The sequence below is a fragment of the Talpa europaea genome, assembly GCF_964194135.1.
Source record: "Talpa europaea genome assembly, chromosome: 12".
NCBI lineage: Eukaryota > Metazoa > Chordata > Mammalia > Eulipotyphla > Talpidae > Talpa > Talpa europaea.
The window spans coordinates 45,425,663-45,445,212 of NC_140079.1; the positions used below are offsets into that span (position 1 = coordinate 45,425,663).

A 19,550-nucleotide genomic window follows, 5' to 3' on the forward strand; every position below is an offset into this window, starting at 1 on the left:
AACTGCAGTGTAAAAAGATGTCACATTCATCACAGTTGCTTTGGGGAATGTACAACTTCTGCAGCCTTCAAACCAAGGCAGAAAGCCACACAACTCTGTAAGACAAGCCCATGAGGTACACTTTCATAAAGGAAAAGGCTGGGTCTCTTTACTAAAATAAGTTTTCAGTATATTCCAGTAACACACACCCTAGTACAGCTTACAAACCAAAGAAGAGCAATACATTATATAACACACCCCTTAAAATGGAGAAGAGGCTCATTCTGCGGGAATAACATCTTTGGACTCTGCATCCATTTGTTCCACTTCAGCATCCACGGCAGCTTGTGGAGCAGCATTGACTATTACAGTGCTTTCTGCCTCTGCTGTCAGGGTTTCCACTTCACATCCAACTTCAGCAGATTCACCTTCAACCTTGGCAGCTTGACTTTCAGCTTGGGCTACTTCACCTCCTGCCTTACCTCCTTCCTCTGCTTCAGTGTTCCCCTTCTCAGATGCCACTTCACAGGGTGTCTCTGCTTCCAGCAGCTGTTCAGGGTGGGGACCACTAGTGGCTTCCACTGTGTCCATGGTGTCTTCCCCTTTAGTCGGTGCTTCACTATTCTCTGGAATGGGCGCTCCTTCCCCATCTACTGCTCTCACTGCTGCTGTAATCACCTCAGCTAAAACTTCCGCAGCCACCTCCTCAGGCGTCTCTTCTTTATCATCACCTCCTAAATTCTCATCTCCTTCAATTTCTGGGTCAACAGCTTCGCTGGTGAAAGGGTCTTCGCCCTGATCAAATAGGAAACACAGGTAAGTGCAGTCTAAAAACTGTCCCAAGAGAAGGTCGCCCAAGTTGCTGGGAATGACAGTCAACAAGAGAAATTTAATTAAATAACACCAGGTTAGTTAACACTACAGATCTTTTTTTCTTTAAAGATTTATTTATGTATACAAAGACTGGGGTGTGGCCTCCCTGGTGGTGCAAGGGGTTAAGACGTAACCTATGAAACTATCCGTAGCCACTGCACCATGAGTTTGATCCCTGGCCAGGGAGGTGACCCACATGACGCAGCAGACCGCTCTTGACTTGCCCGCAGCTGTATTTCAGTCAATCTACCTGTTCTACTTCCCGCTCTGTCTATGGTGAATTCTCTCACTCCCCACACATCTGGACTGTACCCCAGTTCTTGTATGCATAAATAAATCTTTAGAAAAAAAAATTGGGGTGTAGGTTGCGTCTTAACCTCTTGCGCCACCAGGGAGGCCCACCCGTGGTGGCGCTGGGTTGTGAGGCTGCCTGCAGCCTCTGCAGCGCTGGTTTGGTCCCCAGCCGCCGGGGAGGGTCCCACCAAAAAAAAAAAAAAAAAAAAAAAAAAAGTAGAGTGTTTTAGCATATGAGAAGTTTGGCTTCTGGGAGTCAGACTTGGGTTTGAATCCTCATTGATACTTTAATAGCTCTGTGACTGTTTTTTTTTTTTTTTTCCATTATCTCTTGGTAACACAATGGCAGACTGTTTTTTTTAAAGATTTATTTATTTATGCATACAAGAACTGTGGTACAGGCCAGAGGTAGAGGGGATGAAGATTCACCAGAGTGGGGAAAAAAACAGGCAGACAGACTGACTGAAATACACTGCTTTGCACTTGAGGGATTGCACTTGAGCTGCAATAGCTGCCAATTAGCTTCATAGTGCTGAGACTTTCACCCCTTGTACCACCAGGGAGCCCCTTAACAGGTAAGTTTTAGAAACTAGAGTCTAGACCTAACTCCAGAAAATGTTAAGTCACAAAAATAAAACACCAAATCAGTCACAATTCTTAAACTGGTAATTTAGATTACCAATGCTTTCAGTGGATAGAACGAATTGTTAACTACCCAATAACTGAGGAGTGATCAGATAGGTCTGAGTCACGGTAGGTTAGAGGCTAATGACCAGTTCCAAACTTGAGGTGTTTAGCAAAATGGGCTTCCCAAGGAGGAATATTCTGACCAGATTTCTCTCCAAGGCACCTTCTAAGTAATTTTTTAAAAAAAAGATTTATTTGTGCATACAAGAACTGGGGTACAGGCCAGAGGTATGCGGGTGTGTGTGTGAGAGGATTCACCAGAGACAGAGTGGCGAGCAGAACAGGCAGATTTACTGAAATACACTGAGGGGAGCAGTGGGCGAGTCAGGAGAGGTTTGTTGCGCCATGGGGGTATAGTAGCTACCTGGATCAGCTGGGGATCAAAGTTGTGCTGCAGAGGCTGCGGATAGCTTCATAGGCTGCATCTTAACCCCTTGCGCCACCAGGTAGGCCCCTTCTAAGTAATTTTTTTATTACTCTGCTCCTGTCACTAAGGCTCACTGGTGTTAACACCTCTGGCTCTTTCCTTGTTCTTCCATCTCACTGTTGATCGGCTCTGCCAGTGAAATCTCTTTACCTTCTTTGAGTAAGTATTTACCTTTCATTTAAAAAAAAAAAAAAAAAGGGGGGGGGCCCTCCCCGGTGGCACAGTGGTTGAACACTGGGTTGCAAAGCTGCCTGAGGCCTCCGCGGCGCCAGTTCAATCCCTGGCTACTCCCCGGCCACCGGAGGAGGGTCCCGCATGGCACGCAGACCTCTCCTGCCGCCCGCTGCTCCCCTCAGCAGTGTGCTTCGGTCCTTCTGCCTGCTCTGCTCCCAGCTCTGGCTCTGGTGAATTCTCTCACCCTCCCGCGCTTCTGACTGTACCCAGTGCTTGTATAAATAAATAAATCTTTTAAAAAAATAAAAAAACAAAAAACATCTCAGGTCTCCCTCGGGGTTAACTCTCAGGGCTAACACTGCGAAGGCCCACCAATGTGGCCCAAGTTCAATCCCTGCCAAGGAGCCCACATGGCACAGTAGAGCTCTCCTCGTTTACCCGCTGTTCCCCTTAGCAGTGTTTTTCAGTAGATCCACCTGTTCTGTTCCCCACTCTGTCTCTGGTGAATCCTCTCAACACCTCTGTACTTCTGGCAAACCCCAGTTCTTCTATGAAAATATGTATCTCACCATCATTTATTCAATATTTTATGAAAAATCAAGGTTCCTCATAATGTTGGCACCACTGCACAGATTAATTGAACAGTACCATATCCTGGAGTTCCCAGGCAAGGAGTCTCAGGAAATCAGCAGTTGTGAATTCCCAAGCCTGATATATTTCAATATTCCTGATTTCTTCAAAATACTAGAAATGTACAATTCACCTACCTTTTCTTTTTTTTTAAAAAAGATTTATTTATACAAGCACTGGGGTATAGGCCACATGCGTGGGAGGGTGGGAGGATCCACCAGAGACAGAGCGGGGAACAGAACAGGCAGACTGATGAAATACACTGCTGAGGGGAGCAGAGGGCACGACAGGAGAGGTGTGCCGCATCATGTGGGACCCTTGACGGCTGGCCAGGATTGAACCAGCGCTGCAGAGGCTGCAGACAGCTTCACAGCGCGGCGCGCAACTGCCTGCACCACCAGGGGAGGCCCTGATTCACCTACTATTTCAAAAGGTTTTCCCAGCCATTGGACTTTTTTTTCCCCAAATTATTTTATTTATTTATTTATTTATTTAAAGATTTATTTACCTATGCATATAAGAACTGGAGTGCAAGCTAGAGGTGCAGGGGTGGGGTGGGGAAAGGATTCACCAGAGACAGAGCAGGGAGCAGAACAGGCGGATCTACTGAAATACACTGTTAAGGGGAGCAATGGGCGAGATAGGAGAGGTCTGCTGTGCTGTATGGGTCACGTCCCTGGCCGGGGATAGAACTAATGCCACAGTGGCTGGGGATAGCTTGAGCGCTTGCTCTCTGAAACTTTAACACTTGCACCAACAGGGAGACCCCCACCACTGGACTTCTAAACACAAACCTTGAGGTATTTTTCCAGCATCTTCACAATATGTCTGTTGTTCAAAACACTCTTCGCCACATGGAGGCTTGTTTTCTTGAACTGTTCAGCAGCCAACTGTAGGGGGAACCAAACAGGTTTTTATAAATGGCACACACAGAGACTTAAGAGGCCAAATAACCAGGCTACATAAGCTGCCTTGAAATCAGCCCTTTGCAGCAAATGTCTAACATATTTTTTTTTTTTTAAAGATTTTTTTTATGCATACAAGAACTGGGGTACAGGCCAGAGCTGTGGAGGGTAAGAGGATTCACCAGCGCCACAGCAGGGAGCAGAACAGGCAGAATGACTGAAATAAACTGCTGAGGGGAGCAGTGGGCGAGTCAGGAGAGGTCTGCCGCGCCATATGGGTATCTCCCTGGCTGGGGAATGAACCCGTGCTGCAGAGGCTATGGACAGCTTCATAACGTGGCGCTCAATGCACTGCGTCACCAGGGAGGCCCTGTCTAACATCTTTCTTGGCTAGACTCCAAGAATGAGAGGGAGAAGGCACTGCAAAGATACTGAAACCAAGTCTGTGAAACAGAAAAGTTTGATTATCTGAAAAGATAAAAGAAAGCATAGACACCACTAATGCCTTGGTCCCACTACAGAGCAACAATGAAACAAGACCGTATACAGATGAAAAGCTATGTGAATTCAGTGAGGGTAAAGGGCAATTTTTTTCCAGTTTTAGTTGTCATAGTGATTTTATAATAAGTTCAACAATGAATGTATGAAATGCTCCATCTATTTTGGTTGAAAAGTTCATGCAACAATTCTTTTTTTGTTGTGTGCTTCTTGGCTTATCTTGAATAATTCTGGGAAATGGGCAGGCAGATAGTGATATCCCCACTTACTAGCTGGGTAAACAAAGGACAGAGATGCTAACCAGCAGTTAGCAAACTACAGTCTGTGAGCAAAATATAGCCACATTCACTCCTTCACTTATTGTTTGTGGCTGCTTTTGCCCATCAGTGGCAGACCTGTGCTCTGGACGGAGACCCTATGGCCTGAAAAACTGGAAATATTTATGATTTGAACCTTTAAAAATAGGCCAATGCTGTGATCTAAATATTCAGCCACAGGCCCTATCAGTTAGTAAGGACCAAACCAAGGTTCGTAACCCTAGCTGCATCAAACCACTTTGAAATGATCTTCAGCTCAGCTTAAAAGCAATTTAGTTTTTCAGCAACTAGGGAATTTACCTGTGTGGTCTGCAGGGAACATTCTTAATAAAAATGGAGATGCATCTTACAACCAAATGATGACCCGACAGATTTGACAGGGTATGGCAAGAATCCCTAAAGATGTCACCATTGCCCATATGACTTAGAAGTTTCTGAACTCCACCTGCTTGCAGCCAAGGAATGGTCACCCCACCCCAAGTTAAGGGGGACTCACACGACGGTTGTGATTGTGGTCAACAGAGTGTAGGTGCCGTTGGAGGAGCTGGGGCTGTGCAGGAATCAGCATGTCACAAGCCAGGCAGTGAGCAGCCTCTATCTTCTTGAAGAAGTGCTCCTGGCCAATCCCTGTTGGTAACATTGAAGTCTTGTGCAATTTGGGACAGCACACAAGTGATGCTAACCTCTTACTCCCCAACAAAGCCACATTTTCTCCCTCCAGTCCTAAGGACTCAAGACAGAATCTGAGACAAGCATAAGCTGCTTTCACTGCAGAATTTATTCACGTATATAAGAACTGGGGTACAGGCCAGACGTGCGGAAAGGTGAGAGGATTCACCAGAGACAAAGTGGGAAACAAAACAGGCAGACCGACTGAAATACACTGCATTGCTGAGGGGAGCAGTGGGCAAGACTGGAGAGGTTTGCGGCGCCATGTTGGTTTCTCCCCAGCTGGCTGGGATTGAACCCATGCTGCAGAAGCTGTGAACAGCTTCATAGCGCTGCGTTCAACTGCCTGTGCCACCAGGGAGGCCCTAAACCTGGGAATTTTATACTTCAATTTTTCTCATCCTTCTGGCTCTTTCTCTTTATACCACAGAGGGAAAAACATCAGTGTTTTAACATCGCTCCTATACACTGCCCATAAAGTTGGGATTCATAGGGGGCGAAAATGAAGAATGGGCTTCTTTCTATTGCTAAATGCCTATCCCATGGTTCTTCACAGCACATTCTCAGCAACCCTGTGCTGGATTTACACTGAATCATGTACTTTAGTATCACCTGGGGCTGAACACACACTCTAAGATTAAAACTCACCTTTGAAAGGATCTGATTTGGGTTTCATGCTTTCCTTCTCCATCAATTCCTGACGCCGTTTCTCAATTTTCTTATTCCTGTTTACAATGTATTCCTAGAAGATTTGGGAGATGGCACCAAATGAAACAGAAGGTGGCATGTGTGCTTATTTCTCAACTGTACCAGTGGCAGCTCACCAAGGGGGGCTGCCAGCATTTCTGCAGACAGCCTTGTCTCAGCTTTCCCAAGGTTGGGAAGACAGTATCATAGCCACTGAGCTGGGCTGAACCAGTGGGAACTATGATGGCTGGAGATCTCAATAGTCCCACTCATTTGGGGACTTGTACACTATTATTCTGGAGAAGGGAGCTCTGACCAAGTTTAGGTCTTTCATTTTCCTTCCCCTTCCCTTCTCTGTGAGCGATTTGGACTGTGACAGAGGCAAATGTGTTACCTGGAGGAACTCCACGGTCTTATCAGGCAATTTTGTACTTATAAACCTTAGTGTCTCTTTGTGAAATTTACTTTGCAGATGCTTCTGAATTTCTTCATCTTCAAAACTACGAAACTTGCACACAGAACAGGCAAACTGAATCCTAGAAAAGGGAGATAAAAAGAAGAGCAGATGCCAACTCATCTGTTACTTAATTTCTGATGGAGCTGAAATGCAAACTGGAAAGCAATTTTGAACCAAGACTTCTGACCTGTCCAAAGTACCAGTTACCCCAGTTTTCCAGAATGGAAATACAATTTAGCAAATATTTCAGGAAAGTGATTCACATAGCAACTGACTACTCTACCAGTCTCTTTGGCCCAAAGGCTACTATGCTCCCAGTCAACTGCTCAGAGGTCTAATATCTAACACCACAGCTTTTTTTTTTTTTCCAGTTACTTGGATGATGTAAGACAACCTCTCACTCTTTTTAAAGGATTTTTATTTATTTATTTATGCATATAAGAACTGGGGTGTAGGCCAGAGGTGGGGGGCGGGGTAGTGGGGGTGAGAGGATTCACCAGAGACAGAATGGGGAGCAGAACAGGCGGTTCGACTGAGACACACTGCTGAAGGGCACAGCAGGCGAGACAGGAGAGGTCTGCTGCACCATGTGGATCACCTCCCTGGCTAAGGATCAAACTCATGCCGTAGTGGCTGGCAATAGCTTGATAGCACTAAGACTTTAACCCCTGCACCACCAGGGCCCCTAAGACAACCTCATTTATATAAAAGATGAATTTCCAAAGATCTGGCACAATACAAAATTCGGTCTCCCACAAGACTCTACAGAAAGACAACTCATATCAAAATCTTGAGTTAAAAACCAAGGTTTCTCTGTCATGTGCTTTCATAGTCTCACCAAATGCAATCATGCTTTAAGGCGAGGGAACAGTAAACTACAGACCCCTAACTCCCATACTCCCAGTGGGGCAATGACTGATTCTCTTGGCTCTTCCCAGTGATCCCTCAGAGGCAAGGGTGCAGGACCTGTGGCACCCAGGAGTCCTCTGATGTCTTAGTTTCTGCCAGCATCAGATACTTGGCTTCTGATCTCTGGATAAGCACCTCCACAAAATACTTTTGCATTTATAGATGCTCCCAGAGGTGCAAAGAGGAAACTTTCACAGGCCCTATATGCAAGACTTCAGGAAGCTACTAGAGAATATGGGGTTCTTGCTTTCCTGCTGTTATCTTTGCCTCCCCCTGTGACAATTTCTCCAAGTCTCTGTGAAGATTCTCAGTCACTAGTGTGTTGTCTAAAATAAGTTTTCTTAAATGTCAGCTCAGTTCCCATGTGGTATGAAAATAGACCTGATCATTTTTTTGTTTTTAAGTAGATCAAGGAATTTCTGTAGTAGCTCCAAGCTTCTATTTTTCAGTACCTGGCTTCAAGCCTCTACTGTTAACTTTTTTGCTAAGCATTTCTTTGCACAGGAAAACCATCACTCCACCTGGGCTTAAGTTTAAGGGTAAAGATTCCCCCTCAAATCAGAAAGAACCTGTGCAGAGAAGCAGTTCTGTGTGGTCAAGGTCTTAACAACCATGTGCTCACATGGTCACAAGTGGTTTACATTTCCAGTCAGAAGCCACTTAATCAGGGAGAAAAGTGAATGGTGTGGTCCCATCACTCTTTGGGATTTCCATCTTTGTATTTTGCTTTTCTGCTTAAAGGTGGATCTTGATTGTAAAACAACCTATATATCTATTATTACTGTCAAATTCCAGAGGCTGTTCAGATTTAAACAACAACAAAAAAACCTGAAATACATTCCATTGTTGGCTGTGACAGAGAAAAGCCAGGGGACAGAGGACTCCCAACATGTTTGCTGGAGGGCAAGAGAGCCCCCTGCTGGGCACATGAGGGAGACAGAGACCCATCAGGGAGGCTTTGATTTCAGATGTGTTTCCCAAATTTCCATCTCCCAATATCTGGATTAGATTTGGAAAATCCAAACAGACCCCTGGAGCCAGATCAATGCTCCCTCTTCTCCTATGTTTAGGAGTGAAGATGGAGATGCTCAAGATAGTCCTAGTCAGCTTATACCCCACCTCGTCTGCCTACTTACCTGTCAGCTGCTCGGTCTCTCATCCTGTCTCTCCTCCTCTGCTTTTCTCTTCTCTTTTTCACTTCATCATCCTCATCATCTTTCTCTCCTACAACAGAGAAGTAGTCCCTTCCAGATTGAGTTGCCCGCAGAGAAGCTGAGTGCTGGGGCCTTGATGGGAGGGCCAATGCTTGCTACTGTATCCCATGCCCTGCTGCTGCTTCCATGCACAGCAGGCTCTAGGACACCCCGAGGCACCAAGGGTTTGTCAAAGACTCCCAGCAAGGACAGGTATTTGATGAGAACCCTTGGGAGTTCCCAGGGGAGTCACCTTTCACATCCCCCCATGGCGGGGTAATGCCTGGATGGGCCAGGGACACAGAGCCCACCCATCCCGCTCACATGCTGCCCACCTGCTCGCTCTCTTTCTCCCTATCCTGCCTTTCCAATCCTGCCCTACCATTGGGTCTTTTCCCAATGTCATGTAATGAGATTTAAAAAGGGAATTCTCCCCATGTAGAGGTAGCAGCTGGGAGGTCTAGGAACAAAGCAAGCTGCTCTTCCACCCTCCGTCCCACCTCTAGGTGGACCTAACAACTGTCCCGTCAGCTCCTCTGAACTAGGGCCTCAGCAGGTCTGACAGTCCTTGCTGGCCCGAACTCTTATCATCCACTCACAAAAAGCCACATCAATCTAGGGCTTTCCCAGGGCTACATGGGAAGCAACCCTAGAAACAAAAATAGGTAGAGACCAATTGGTCCTCCGTCTGCCCCCTGGGGCCAGTGCAGGAGCTCTATTGAGAGCTGTACAGTCTGGTGCCCCAGTGTGAGGCCAGGTAAGGTCACCGCAGCTCAAGGCCAGGGCCAGACACTGAAAAAAAGTTGGATAAGCATCTGAACTGTAACCCCTACCCCTGATGCCAGTCACGAGACTGTCCCACGAAGATGGCGACCGGCGTGCGCTGCTCAGAAGCCTCTCAAAAGGGCGTGTGGGATTTTTGGCAAGAGGTCACTGCCTGAAACTATTACTGCTGTTTAATAGCAAAGTCATCCCGGGTAGGAAGCAGGACCTGCACGCAATAAACATGTCACCTTTGCTTTAGCATTCACCCCACTGCAAAGATGCTAAATGCTGTGTGGTCTCATGCTATAGAAATAACTGCTTCAATAAACAGGGTGGGAGGACCTTGGTGAGTCAGTTAAATCTGGTAGTATTATAAGAGGACCTTCTAACATAGGAACTTCAGAATGTGGGGAAGTAGAGCCACACAGAAGCTGGTTGATTCTTTGGGAAAACCAGCTGTAAACAAACCCATGGGAACAGGAATGGAAAGTGGCTTCTGGGTGAGTTCAAGGTCACCACCTCAGGATGCTTCTTCATGTCCCTCTAAGGGGTATAACCTGGGTTTGCTCTTGCTATTTACTTTGGACTCTTAGGTGTCCTGCAATAGAACTAGGAGATCTACTGAGCAAGAACAGCCTTTGATCCTGACGATCTGGACTTGGGTGCAGCAAACAGGTATACCCCACCTATTCCCAACTCAGGCAGTTGTTCACACTCTGACCAATGCAATGACATGTGCTGTTTTGGTAGCATCCCCACCAGAGGCTGGGACACGGCCCTGGGTTGGCAACTGAAGAACTACGGACATAATGAAGCACAAGAGAAAGCAGTATGGGCCCTGCATTGGCCAAAGGGATGCAGGAAACATGGACTGGGGACAGGGGCACCTTTTCTCTTAATGTTTGAGAACCCTTTCCTACCACTTTGAGATGTCATAGACATCCAGAAGTCAGCCTGCACAAAGTGAGGCTAACATCCATTTTCAGCAAGTACTGTTCCAGACAGTCAAGCAAAGTCTGTGGTGACACCATGGCCAAGGTGTAGCCTGCTGGCATGGCCCCTCCAAACAGGCCCTAGGTTTGCCCAGAAGTCCAGCCTGGCTGGGTGCTCAGTACTGAGTGCAGGGCTCAAAAGGACAGTGAGTGATGCCTACCTCTCTGTCTCACAGAGTCGCAGAATTCATCCTCCTGAAAAAGGGCACACACAAAGTCAGACATTAGGTAGTTTCCAGAACACTCTACAAGCAGCCCAGCTCCCTGCTAACATCTGGTGGTCACTGTGCCATGAGTAAACAGTCACAACATGTAGGAACTGTTTTGTTTTCCAAAATTCTGTGATAACCACTAACTTGCTTTTTTATTAATCACTGACTCCCAGATTGTCTAGGTCCTACTCGAGACTTGGATCAGAATTTCAGGGGGTAGCAGAGGCTTGCTAGCCTTAAGTATCATCTCCTGTGACTGGTTTTAAGGACTGAATGACACAGACTCAGCTCAGCAACAGCACAAAACTATGGCAAACGAGTTGACAATGCATATAAGAAAGCCCCAACCTACATGGCCACTGCATTTCCCTTATGTGTCGCTGGATGCATCACTATAAGGACACAGGACTGGCTCTAAGAAAGGCTTGGAATTTTTTTCAGGAAAGGAAGGATTATTGCAGGTGAGAAATTACACAAACCTATTTATTAAAATCACTCAAGAGGTAGAGTTGAGTCTACCACAGCAGTTATTCCTGCCTCTTTTTAATGACCCTGCCTCTTTTTAATGATATCCCCCATTAGAGACAAAGGGCCAATAAAGATTGACTTACACCCCTGAATTCTTCATCTCCTGAACGGAAGTCGCCAGCTCCATCATCTACCAGACAAAAAGGAATAGGAAAGTCAGTCCTTCAGCAGTTGGCCCATTCCACTTCCACCTTCCCAGGCTCACTGTCCAGATGGACTGTGCTTGTCCTAACTACAGCAGAACTCAGGTGCCTCACCCCACCCTTAAGTTCCCATGAGTCCAATGCACTGACGGGGCAGGCAAAGCAGAGTAGAGCATGCAACGGACTCATTTTCAGCCTACTGGCACCCAGAGCATTACCGTTTTCAGAAAAATCTCCTTCGCTGTCAGCCCGGGCCTGTTTGGTGTCTGGTTCATCATAAATCTGCATCTGCTTCCGTTTCCTGCCCATTCCATCTGGGCCGAAGCGGTCAAACCCTCTTCTCCTGGGCTACAGACACAAGAATATCCCAATGTATGGCTTACCCAGACCATGAAGAAAACCCAGAAAAATGTAGAATGGAGAGATTGTAATATCAGGCAAAAAAAGTCTTTCGAAAGCAAAGAAGGACAACACAGTGAAAACTTAAAAAAGCCAAAACATTATGCTGAAAGAAGTCAGACAAAAAAGTCAATGTGTTGTATGACTACATTCATACAAGATGTCTAAGAGATACAAACCCACAGACAGAAAAAAACAGACAAGTGACTACCAGGGGCTGGGAGTGACTGTTAAAGGTAGGTTTCTTTCTGAATTGATAGAAATATTCTGAAATCAAAAGATGGTGAAAGTGGCACAACCTGGTACATTTTTTACTAGAAGTTGAACTGTATGTTTAAAAATGGGTGTTGTGGGCCTCCCCAGTGGTGCAGCGGTTGAGCGCTGGGTTGTGAAGCTGCCCACAGCCTCTGCAGCGCCGGTTCGATCCCCGGCTGCTCCCTGGCCACCAGAGGAGGGTCCCACATGGCGCGCAGACCTCTCCTGCCGCCCGCTGCTCCCCTCAGCAGTGTACTTCGGTCCCTCTGCCTGCTCTGCTCCCCGCTCTGGCTCTGGTGAGTTCTCTCACCCTCCCGCACTTCTGACTGTACCCAGTGCTTGTATAAATAAATAAATCTTAAAAAAAAAAATTAAAAAAAAATATAAATAAATAAAAATGGGTGTTGAATGCACATAATTTTATCTCAATGAAGATGCTTAAAAAAAAAAAAAAGGGCAGAGAATGAAGATTAGAACTTTTTAAGGGCTTACCCGATCCCTCATCCGGGCCTGTGACCGGCCACATCCATAGGGCACAGAGTTGTCATAACCACCCGTACTCTGCATGCCCATCAGGCCAAAATCCGGGGCCATGGACTGGGAGAAGAGGGAAGGTGGAGGTCTGCTAGGGGAGGGTCCTCCCAGGCCCCGTCCACCTACATAGTTCATCTCAGTCCAGGGAGCAGACAGGGGCTCAGAGGAGGCCACTGGTGGCATGAAGGGATCACCGCGCATGAAGGTGCCAGGGTTGCTCCGATCCTGAAAGCGGCCCTGGCCCTGGCCCCGGCCTCTAATAAAGCCATCAAGGGAACCCCGCTCTCGGGTTGCATCCCGGCAGTCGCTGTACTGACCACCAAAGCCACCATTTCGGTCAGGCCCCATGTCGAAGTCATAATCATAGTTGTAGCTGGGGCGGTAGGGATTGTGTTCAGGCAGGCAAGGCCTGGAGTCGTAGGAGTCGTAGGACTGGAATCGGAAAGAGCTGAAAGGAAAGCACAAGCCATCACTGTACTCCCTGGGCAAGCTGCAGGGCCTCTTGTAAAGTGACTTCCTTGCATTCAGAAAAGCAACCCACACATCCCTCCCAAATACTCAGAGGGCAATACTCCCCTTGAAAGAGTGGCAAATGAAGGAAACAGGAGCCATTGGCTATGAGAATGTGCAGGGTCTTTTAGGCACTTAAGGTAGAAATAAGAGTCTGGAGAATTTAACAGTCATGCCTCCAGTTCTACCACTCGGGAAGCCAGCTAGTCTTGCTAAAATACCTTTGTCTTAACTACCACCCTGCACATCTACTCTTTACAGAAGGGAGTCAAGGGAGAGCCCACCCTCGAAAAGCAGGTGCCCACATTCTGCACAAAGCTGGGGGTACACATCACTGGGGAAGGGGATGGGTCCATAATCACCTCTCCCGGTCCTGCATGCCCTCCCCACCGCTGCTGCTCCCGCCCCTGCCTCCTTCCTTGGACATCATGTCCAATCGCTGGTTGATCTTGGCAATGAGGGAGTCGGAATTGTCGGTGCAGGACTCTGGGCCATAAGAAGTCATGTGCAAGCCAGGGCCCCCAGCTGCCAAGCCATCACTGGCCTTGGTGACCTCCCAGGAGGCTGGGCCATAGCTATAGGTTGCTCCTGAGCTGACGCTGGTGTTCTGGGCACTGTAATAATTATAGTTTTCATAACCTGCCAGAGAGAGAAACAGCAAAATCAGACTTCAGCAGCCATAAGGCTGGTCCATGGTAGACTTGCCTAGGGAGGAGCACCCAACGTACAGAGAAGAGGGATCAAGTACTGCAGGCATCACGCCACACTGTGCAGGGGAGACAGTGAGGAATTGTGTAGGGGCATGGGTTCAAATCTAAGTGGTACGCTTTCTATACCAGGCTGCCATATTGTCTGATTGATTTGGTGTTTGTTATTTCTGGCACAGAGCTCCTAAAATTCTTGGAATTTCCTAAGTGATAGGATTGATAAAAGTTTTTTTTTTTTTTTTTTTTTTTTTAAATAAAAGGGCATTTGAAGCACCTTAGGATGGGGGCTGAAACTTTCGGTCTCACCTGTGAAACCTCCAGAGAGGGGAGAAGGCTGAAGGTGCGATCAATCACCAATGGTCTACTAGTTAACCATGCCTATGTAATGAAGCTTCCATGAAAACTCAAAAGGACAGATTTATGAAGGTTTTAGGGATTGATGACCATATGGAGGTTCAGGGAGATTAGGGTATTGAGAGGGGGCATGGAAACTCCGCACTCTTTCCCAATACCTTGCCCTGTGCACTGCTTCCATCTGGCTGTTCTTGAATCACAGCTTTTAAAAATACACCAGTAATTTTCTAGATAAAATATTTGAGTTCTGAGTTGTCCTAGCAAAACAATCAAACACAAGGAGGGTTTATGGGAACTATCAATCTACAGCCAATTGTCAGAAACACAGATAATAATGTGAGACTGCATCTGTCATCTGAAAAGGGGTGACAGAGCAGGACAATCTTGTAGGACTGAGCCCTCAATCTGTGGGATCTGATGCAATCTTCAGTACATAGTGTCAGACTTTAAATGAATTGCAGGATACCAGCTGGCATTTGAGAACTGCCTATTGGATGTGTGGAAAACCTCTCCCAATTACAACTGAAATTGAATCTCAGAATCCAAAAGATGGACTCTAAGGCCAACTCCCTGTTCAGAAACTAGAAGTGGCTGACCACAGAGGAGCAGTTGGGGCTGTTGTCAGACCCACTAAATTGCTGCTTCTAGAACACAACCACAACCCTTGGCCTCAAGCTAGTTGCCCATAAGGGTGGCCCCCAACTTCCCAAGCAACCAGGTTAACTTGCTGAGCTTCCAGGAGGTGCTGTGAGCAAGGCTAGGTATGGGAGACGGAGGGTGGCAGCGTGTGTGTATGTGCGTGTGTGTTGGGGGGAGGGGGGATTCCCTGCATCCCAGGACCTCTGGGTGACTGATCAGAAGTCTACCCATCCAACCAGTAGCCCCTAAAAGGACCTACCTTGCCAGCTGGCCACACCAGTTCCATATGTACCTTAGAGGAAACAAAATACACAAGACCTTTGCTTGCAGATTGAAGATACCCAAGAGTATCTTTCAACCTGCCTGAATGCTGAAGGATAGTCCTCACTTCACCGTTCATAGGGTCCGAACTGCAGGTAGCTGTGGCAGTTCTTAGGGAGGCACCCTGCTTGTCCATTAGCTGTAGAACTCACTTCCTACAGAGCCATGAGCTGAGAGTAATGAGGGCTTCTCTCATGGACAAGTCCCATTTCTTCTACTAGGACAACAGAATGGAAGCTTGTCCAGTATGGGCTACCAGGCCAGTTTTGTGGCCGAGTCCTTCTAGAGTCAGTTCTCACCAGAAGGTAGGGCTACAGCACAGCCATCAAAATAAAGAATGCGCTGGTAGAAAAATCATGTCCCCAGCTTAACAGAGCAAAAGGACATTATATGATATGGAAGGCTTTCTCTTAGGAAATTCAGGGATGGCTGAAATGACTGCCCCAAACAATGTTGGGCAAGTCCCAAGCTCAGAAATCAATAGGTCACGTCCCATCCCTTGAATAGATGCTACCTAAAAAACCAAAAAACGCTGTCATCAAAAAGCACATTCTGGGGCCTCCCGGTGGTGCAGGCGGTTGAGCACAGCGCTGTGAAGCTGTCTGCAGCCTCTGCAGTGCAACTTCGATCCCGGCTGGCCAGGGAGATTCCCACATGGCGCGGCAGACCTCTCCTGTCTTGCTCACTGCTCCCCTCAGCAGTGTATTTCAGTTGTCTGCCTGTTCTGTTCCCCACTCTGTCTCTGGTGAATCCTCTCACTCTCTCGCACATCTGGCCTGTACCCCGGTTCTTGTATGCATGAATTAAAAAAAATTTTTTTTTTTAAAAGCACATTCTGGAGCCTTCCTGGTGGCTCAAGGGGTTATGTCTCAGCACTATGAAGCTATCCGCAGCCACTGCAACACAAGTTTGATTTCTGGCCAGGGAGCTAACCCATATGGCACAGCAGACCTTTCCTGCCTCACCTGCTGCTCCACTCAGCAGTGTATTTCAGTAGATCTGCCTGTTTTGCTCCCCACTCTGTCTCTGGTGAATCCTCTTACCCCGCCCCCACATCTCTAGCCTACCCCAGGTTTTGTATGCATAAATAAATAACAGGATCTTCCTGGTGGTGCAGAGGGTTAAGCACCACACTATGAAGCAATCTGCAGCCTTGGCAGCACAAGTTCAATCCCCAGCTGGCCAGGGAGCAACCCACATGGCGCAGGAGACCTCTCCTGTCTCACCCGCTGCTCCCCTCAACAGTGTACTTCGGTCAGTCTGCTTGTTCTGTTCCCCACTCTGTCTCTGGTGAATCCTTTCACCCCCCCCACATCTCTGGCCTGTACCCCAGCTCTTGTATGCACAAATAAATCTTAAAAAATAAATAAAATAAATCTTAAAAAAAAAAAAAAAAAAAAGCACATTCTGCCCTTCAAACAAGGTAGGTATAAGCTCCACACAAGATGACTCCACAGCAGGGTGAACCAACAGGCCTCAAGGCCACATGAAACCCATCATTTGTTTGTATGTAACAAAAAACTAAAAATGGGTTTTATATTTTTCAATGGGGGTAAAAATTTAGGAGAATATTACAAAATAGAAATTTTGACATGAATCATCATTCACATATTTGCCAAAACTAATAGAACTACACAACAAGTATCAATATACTACAGGTTAAAGCTGATAACATATGAACACCGGTCAGTTAATAGTAGCAAGTATATCTCATTCTTAATTAAGGCAAACTGCTGGGGTAGATTGGGAACTCTATGCATTATCTGCTAGACCCTATAAACCTAAAAACAAAAAGGTATAGTCTATTAATTATAAAAAATCTTTGGTTATATCTTCAGAATAAAATTTGAATAAAATAACACGAATTCCCAAAGACAACTTCATAAACACATACAGATTATGCTATACAAACTTCAGGATCCATAGCTATTACCGACATACAATAATGACTATTTGATTATAATCTGTTTCTAGTACATTTTACACCAGAGACTATAGTCTGCAAAGTCAAACATATTTACTATGTGGCTCTTCACAGAAATGATTTGCCAGCCCCTCTTGGCAACCCCAAAGCCTGTCCCCACTTCCCCAACAAACTCCCCACAAAACAGGCCCCACTTACCCTGGGTGTTGGTGGGTCCAGCACTCCACGTCCCATAGCCTGCAAACAGAAACCTTGTAAGTTAGGCTCCTATCTGTCACACCAGGTACAAGTACTTCTGAGGAACCCTACAAGAAGCAGAACCATAACACTGTCCTCCGAAGAGTTATTAAATAGCTGGCCAACTCAACAAGATACTCATCACTTGCTTGAGGTCAAAGCGGGGAGAAAAGGGAGGGGAAAGGGCTTCATAATCAGCTCCATGCTTGCTGAAGGACTTTGGCCTAACCTCATTCCACATGTGACGATAATACAAGACAACATGCTTGCTAGCCCAGCATTAGGAAACGATGCAATCCCCTACACTCAACCTCCAGCTTGGCCCACCTACCTTGTAGCATTAAGTACCCCATAACTGGGAACAACCCACAACTGGGAGATAACTGTGCCTCTCTAGGTTTCACTTCTACAAATCTTTGAATTCGCCAACTCTTCCCTGAGCCTTCAAGCCCCAAGGCCTTTGCCTGGCAGTAAGGCATGAGGCTGACTCCTCCCTTTCTGGTGGCAGGCACCCTCTGCCCTCCAGAACCCTCATGGCAACATCTGGCCTGTCTTCATCTTTGTGTCCCTGAAATCTGGCAGACCTGGGCATAAGTGATCGTTCAGGCCTGTCAAAAACCTTCACCTTGTCGAAAAACATACTGGTGTTTCCCTTATCAGAACCCGTGCTACTAGCAGAAGCCAAGCGCGTGCTGACATGACAGCCACTCGGCAAATGTTAGTTGCCCCGAGTGCCACTCAAAGATGAGGGAACTAAGGTTCAGAGGTTAGGAACTTGACCCAAAATCACACATGACACTGCTCAAGTTGGCCTCATTTGCCTCTACAGGCTACACCATACTCACACCACACAGTGTTCAACATGTGTGCAGCAGAAAAGCTGAGAAACAATTCTAACATAAGTGACCACCTACAGGACACAGATCTGGGTGACATATACTACTTATTCACATAATCTCTTAAGGCCCTTTGAGATAGGTCCTGCTGTTTACCAGGTTGTATAAAAAAACAGGCTCAAAGAGACTAAGTCGCTTGCCCAGGACCTGAAGCATGAGACCTGAACCCTGATCTAGGTGCCTCCTATGGTCAAGAAGCAACTGTCAAGATTTAGTGGGTCCTGAGAAATAAGTCTAGGGTGGTAAAGCTACAGAAAACTTCGGGGAGGCTGTAGCATCTAAACTGAACATGGACTTAGAAAATGGGGGGGGGGGTGTGAGTGTGGTTGGTGGGGGAGAGGAAATAAAAACAGGATTATTGCCAGAGGTCTGGTGAGAAAGCAGGCAAAGAATGGTGAAATCCACTCAAACTGCAGAAAAGACTTGGAGAGCCAGCTGAGTCACCCCAGCACACCACACACAGGTTTCCCTCTGTTTCTATAATTTCTGCTGTCTGGATCCTACTAACGAGGCCTCTTTTCAAGATCCACACCTTTCCCAGATGCTGTAGGCAAGATTAAACCGCGTGCTTCTTAAACCTCAGATACCTGGGCAGAGATCTGCGTCCTATCAAGCCCCACCCGGCATACTGCAATCGTTTCCCGTGTGTAAATTCGCCAACCAGTCGGAGCAAAGGCCTCCCTGGAAGCCAAGAAAACCCAAGTAGGAAAAGTGTACGCCTCCTCTTAATAGCTCCCTTGGCGCCTCCCGGTCACCACGCGGGACTGCACGGAGAGCCTCCCATTCGTGACCATCCCCGGGAACATCGGTTCTCATGTTTTGCACGAGACACGAGAATCTATCTGTCCTCGAAACTTCGTCCTAGGCCAGCACAGGTCGAGGACTCGCAGCCTTTCAGCGAGGATGACCACAGGTTCCGGGAGGGCGCCCGGGCCACGTGGCCGCCCGAAGACCCAGACCGCCGCAGAAGACGCCGCCGACCACACTCGGCCCTGCACCCCGCGAGCTCGCGCAAAGCCCCGCCCCCTGCGCCGCCATCTTGTGGCGTCTTCGTAGAAGGCGGCGGGACAGCGGGCCTTAGGGTCGAAAGTCGGAGCCCGCCGGGCTGAAGGGCTGAGACGGCCTGCACCACCCGAGGCGCCCCCCGAAGCCCGCTGCCGCGTCGACCCGCCTCCTTAGCCCTGTCTGCCAATCCATACACAGCGCCCCGGGAGCGACGGCGCCAGGGTCCAATGAACGGCGCACGGGATCCGGTCGCCTCCCCGCCAGGCCAAGCTGTGGTGACCTGCTCGGGACTAAGCGCGGTCCGCGGTCCTCTGCGCGCCGGGGGCCGCGTCGCCTGCCCGCTCCATCTCGCGTTGAGTTACTCACACTCACCTCCGTAGCCTTGCTCCATGTCTTCGACTCGGCCCGCCAGCAGCCCCTTTCTAGGTTG

At 47.5% G+C, this 19,550-nt stretch overlaps 1 protein-coding gene across 1 annotated transcript; it reads right to left on the bottom strand.

Annotated features, from left to right (window-relative positions):
• On the bottom strand, positions 1 to 19,511 carry AKAP8 (A-kinase anchoring protein 8; the record flags this gene model as incomplete). Its single annotated transcript, XM_084250458.1, has 14 exons — positions 1 to 774; positions 3,859 to 3,954; positions 5,281 to 5,411; positions 6,102 to 6,195; positions 6,535 to 6,676; positions 8,643 to 8,730; positions 10,618 to 10,651; positions 11,280 to 11,326; positions 11,558 to 11,687; positions 12,486 to 12,975; positions 13,400 to 13,676; positions 14,997 to 15,029; positions 17,181 to 17,219; positions 19,493 to 19,511. The coding sequence occupies 14 exons, from the start codon at positions 19,509 to 19,511 to the stop codon at positions 259 to 261; spliced, it is 2,136 nt and encodes a 711-aa protein (XP_084106584.1). The 3' UTR covers positions 1 to 258.
• Positions 19,512 to 19,550: the final 39 nt, after the last annotated feature.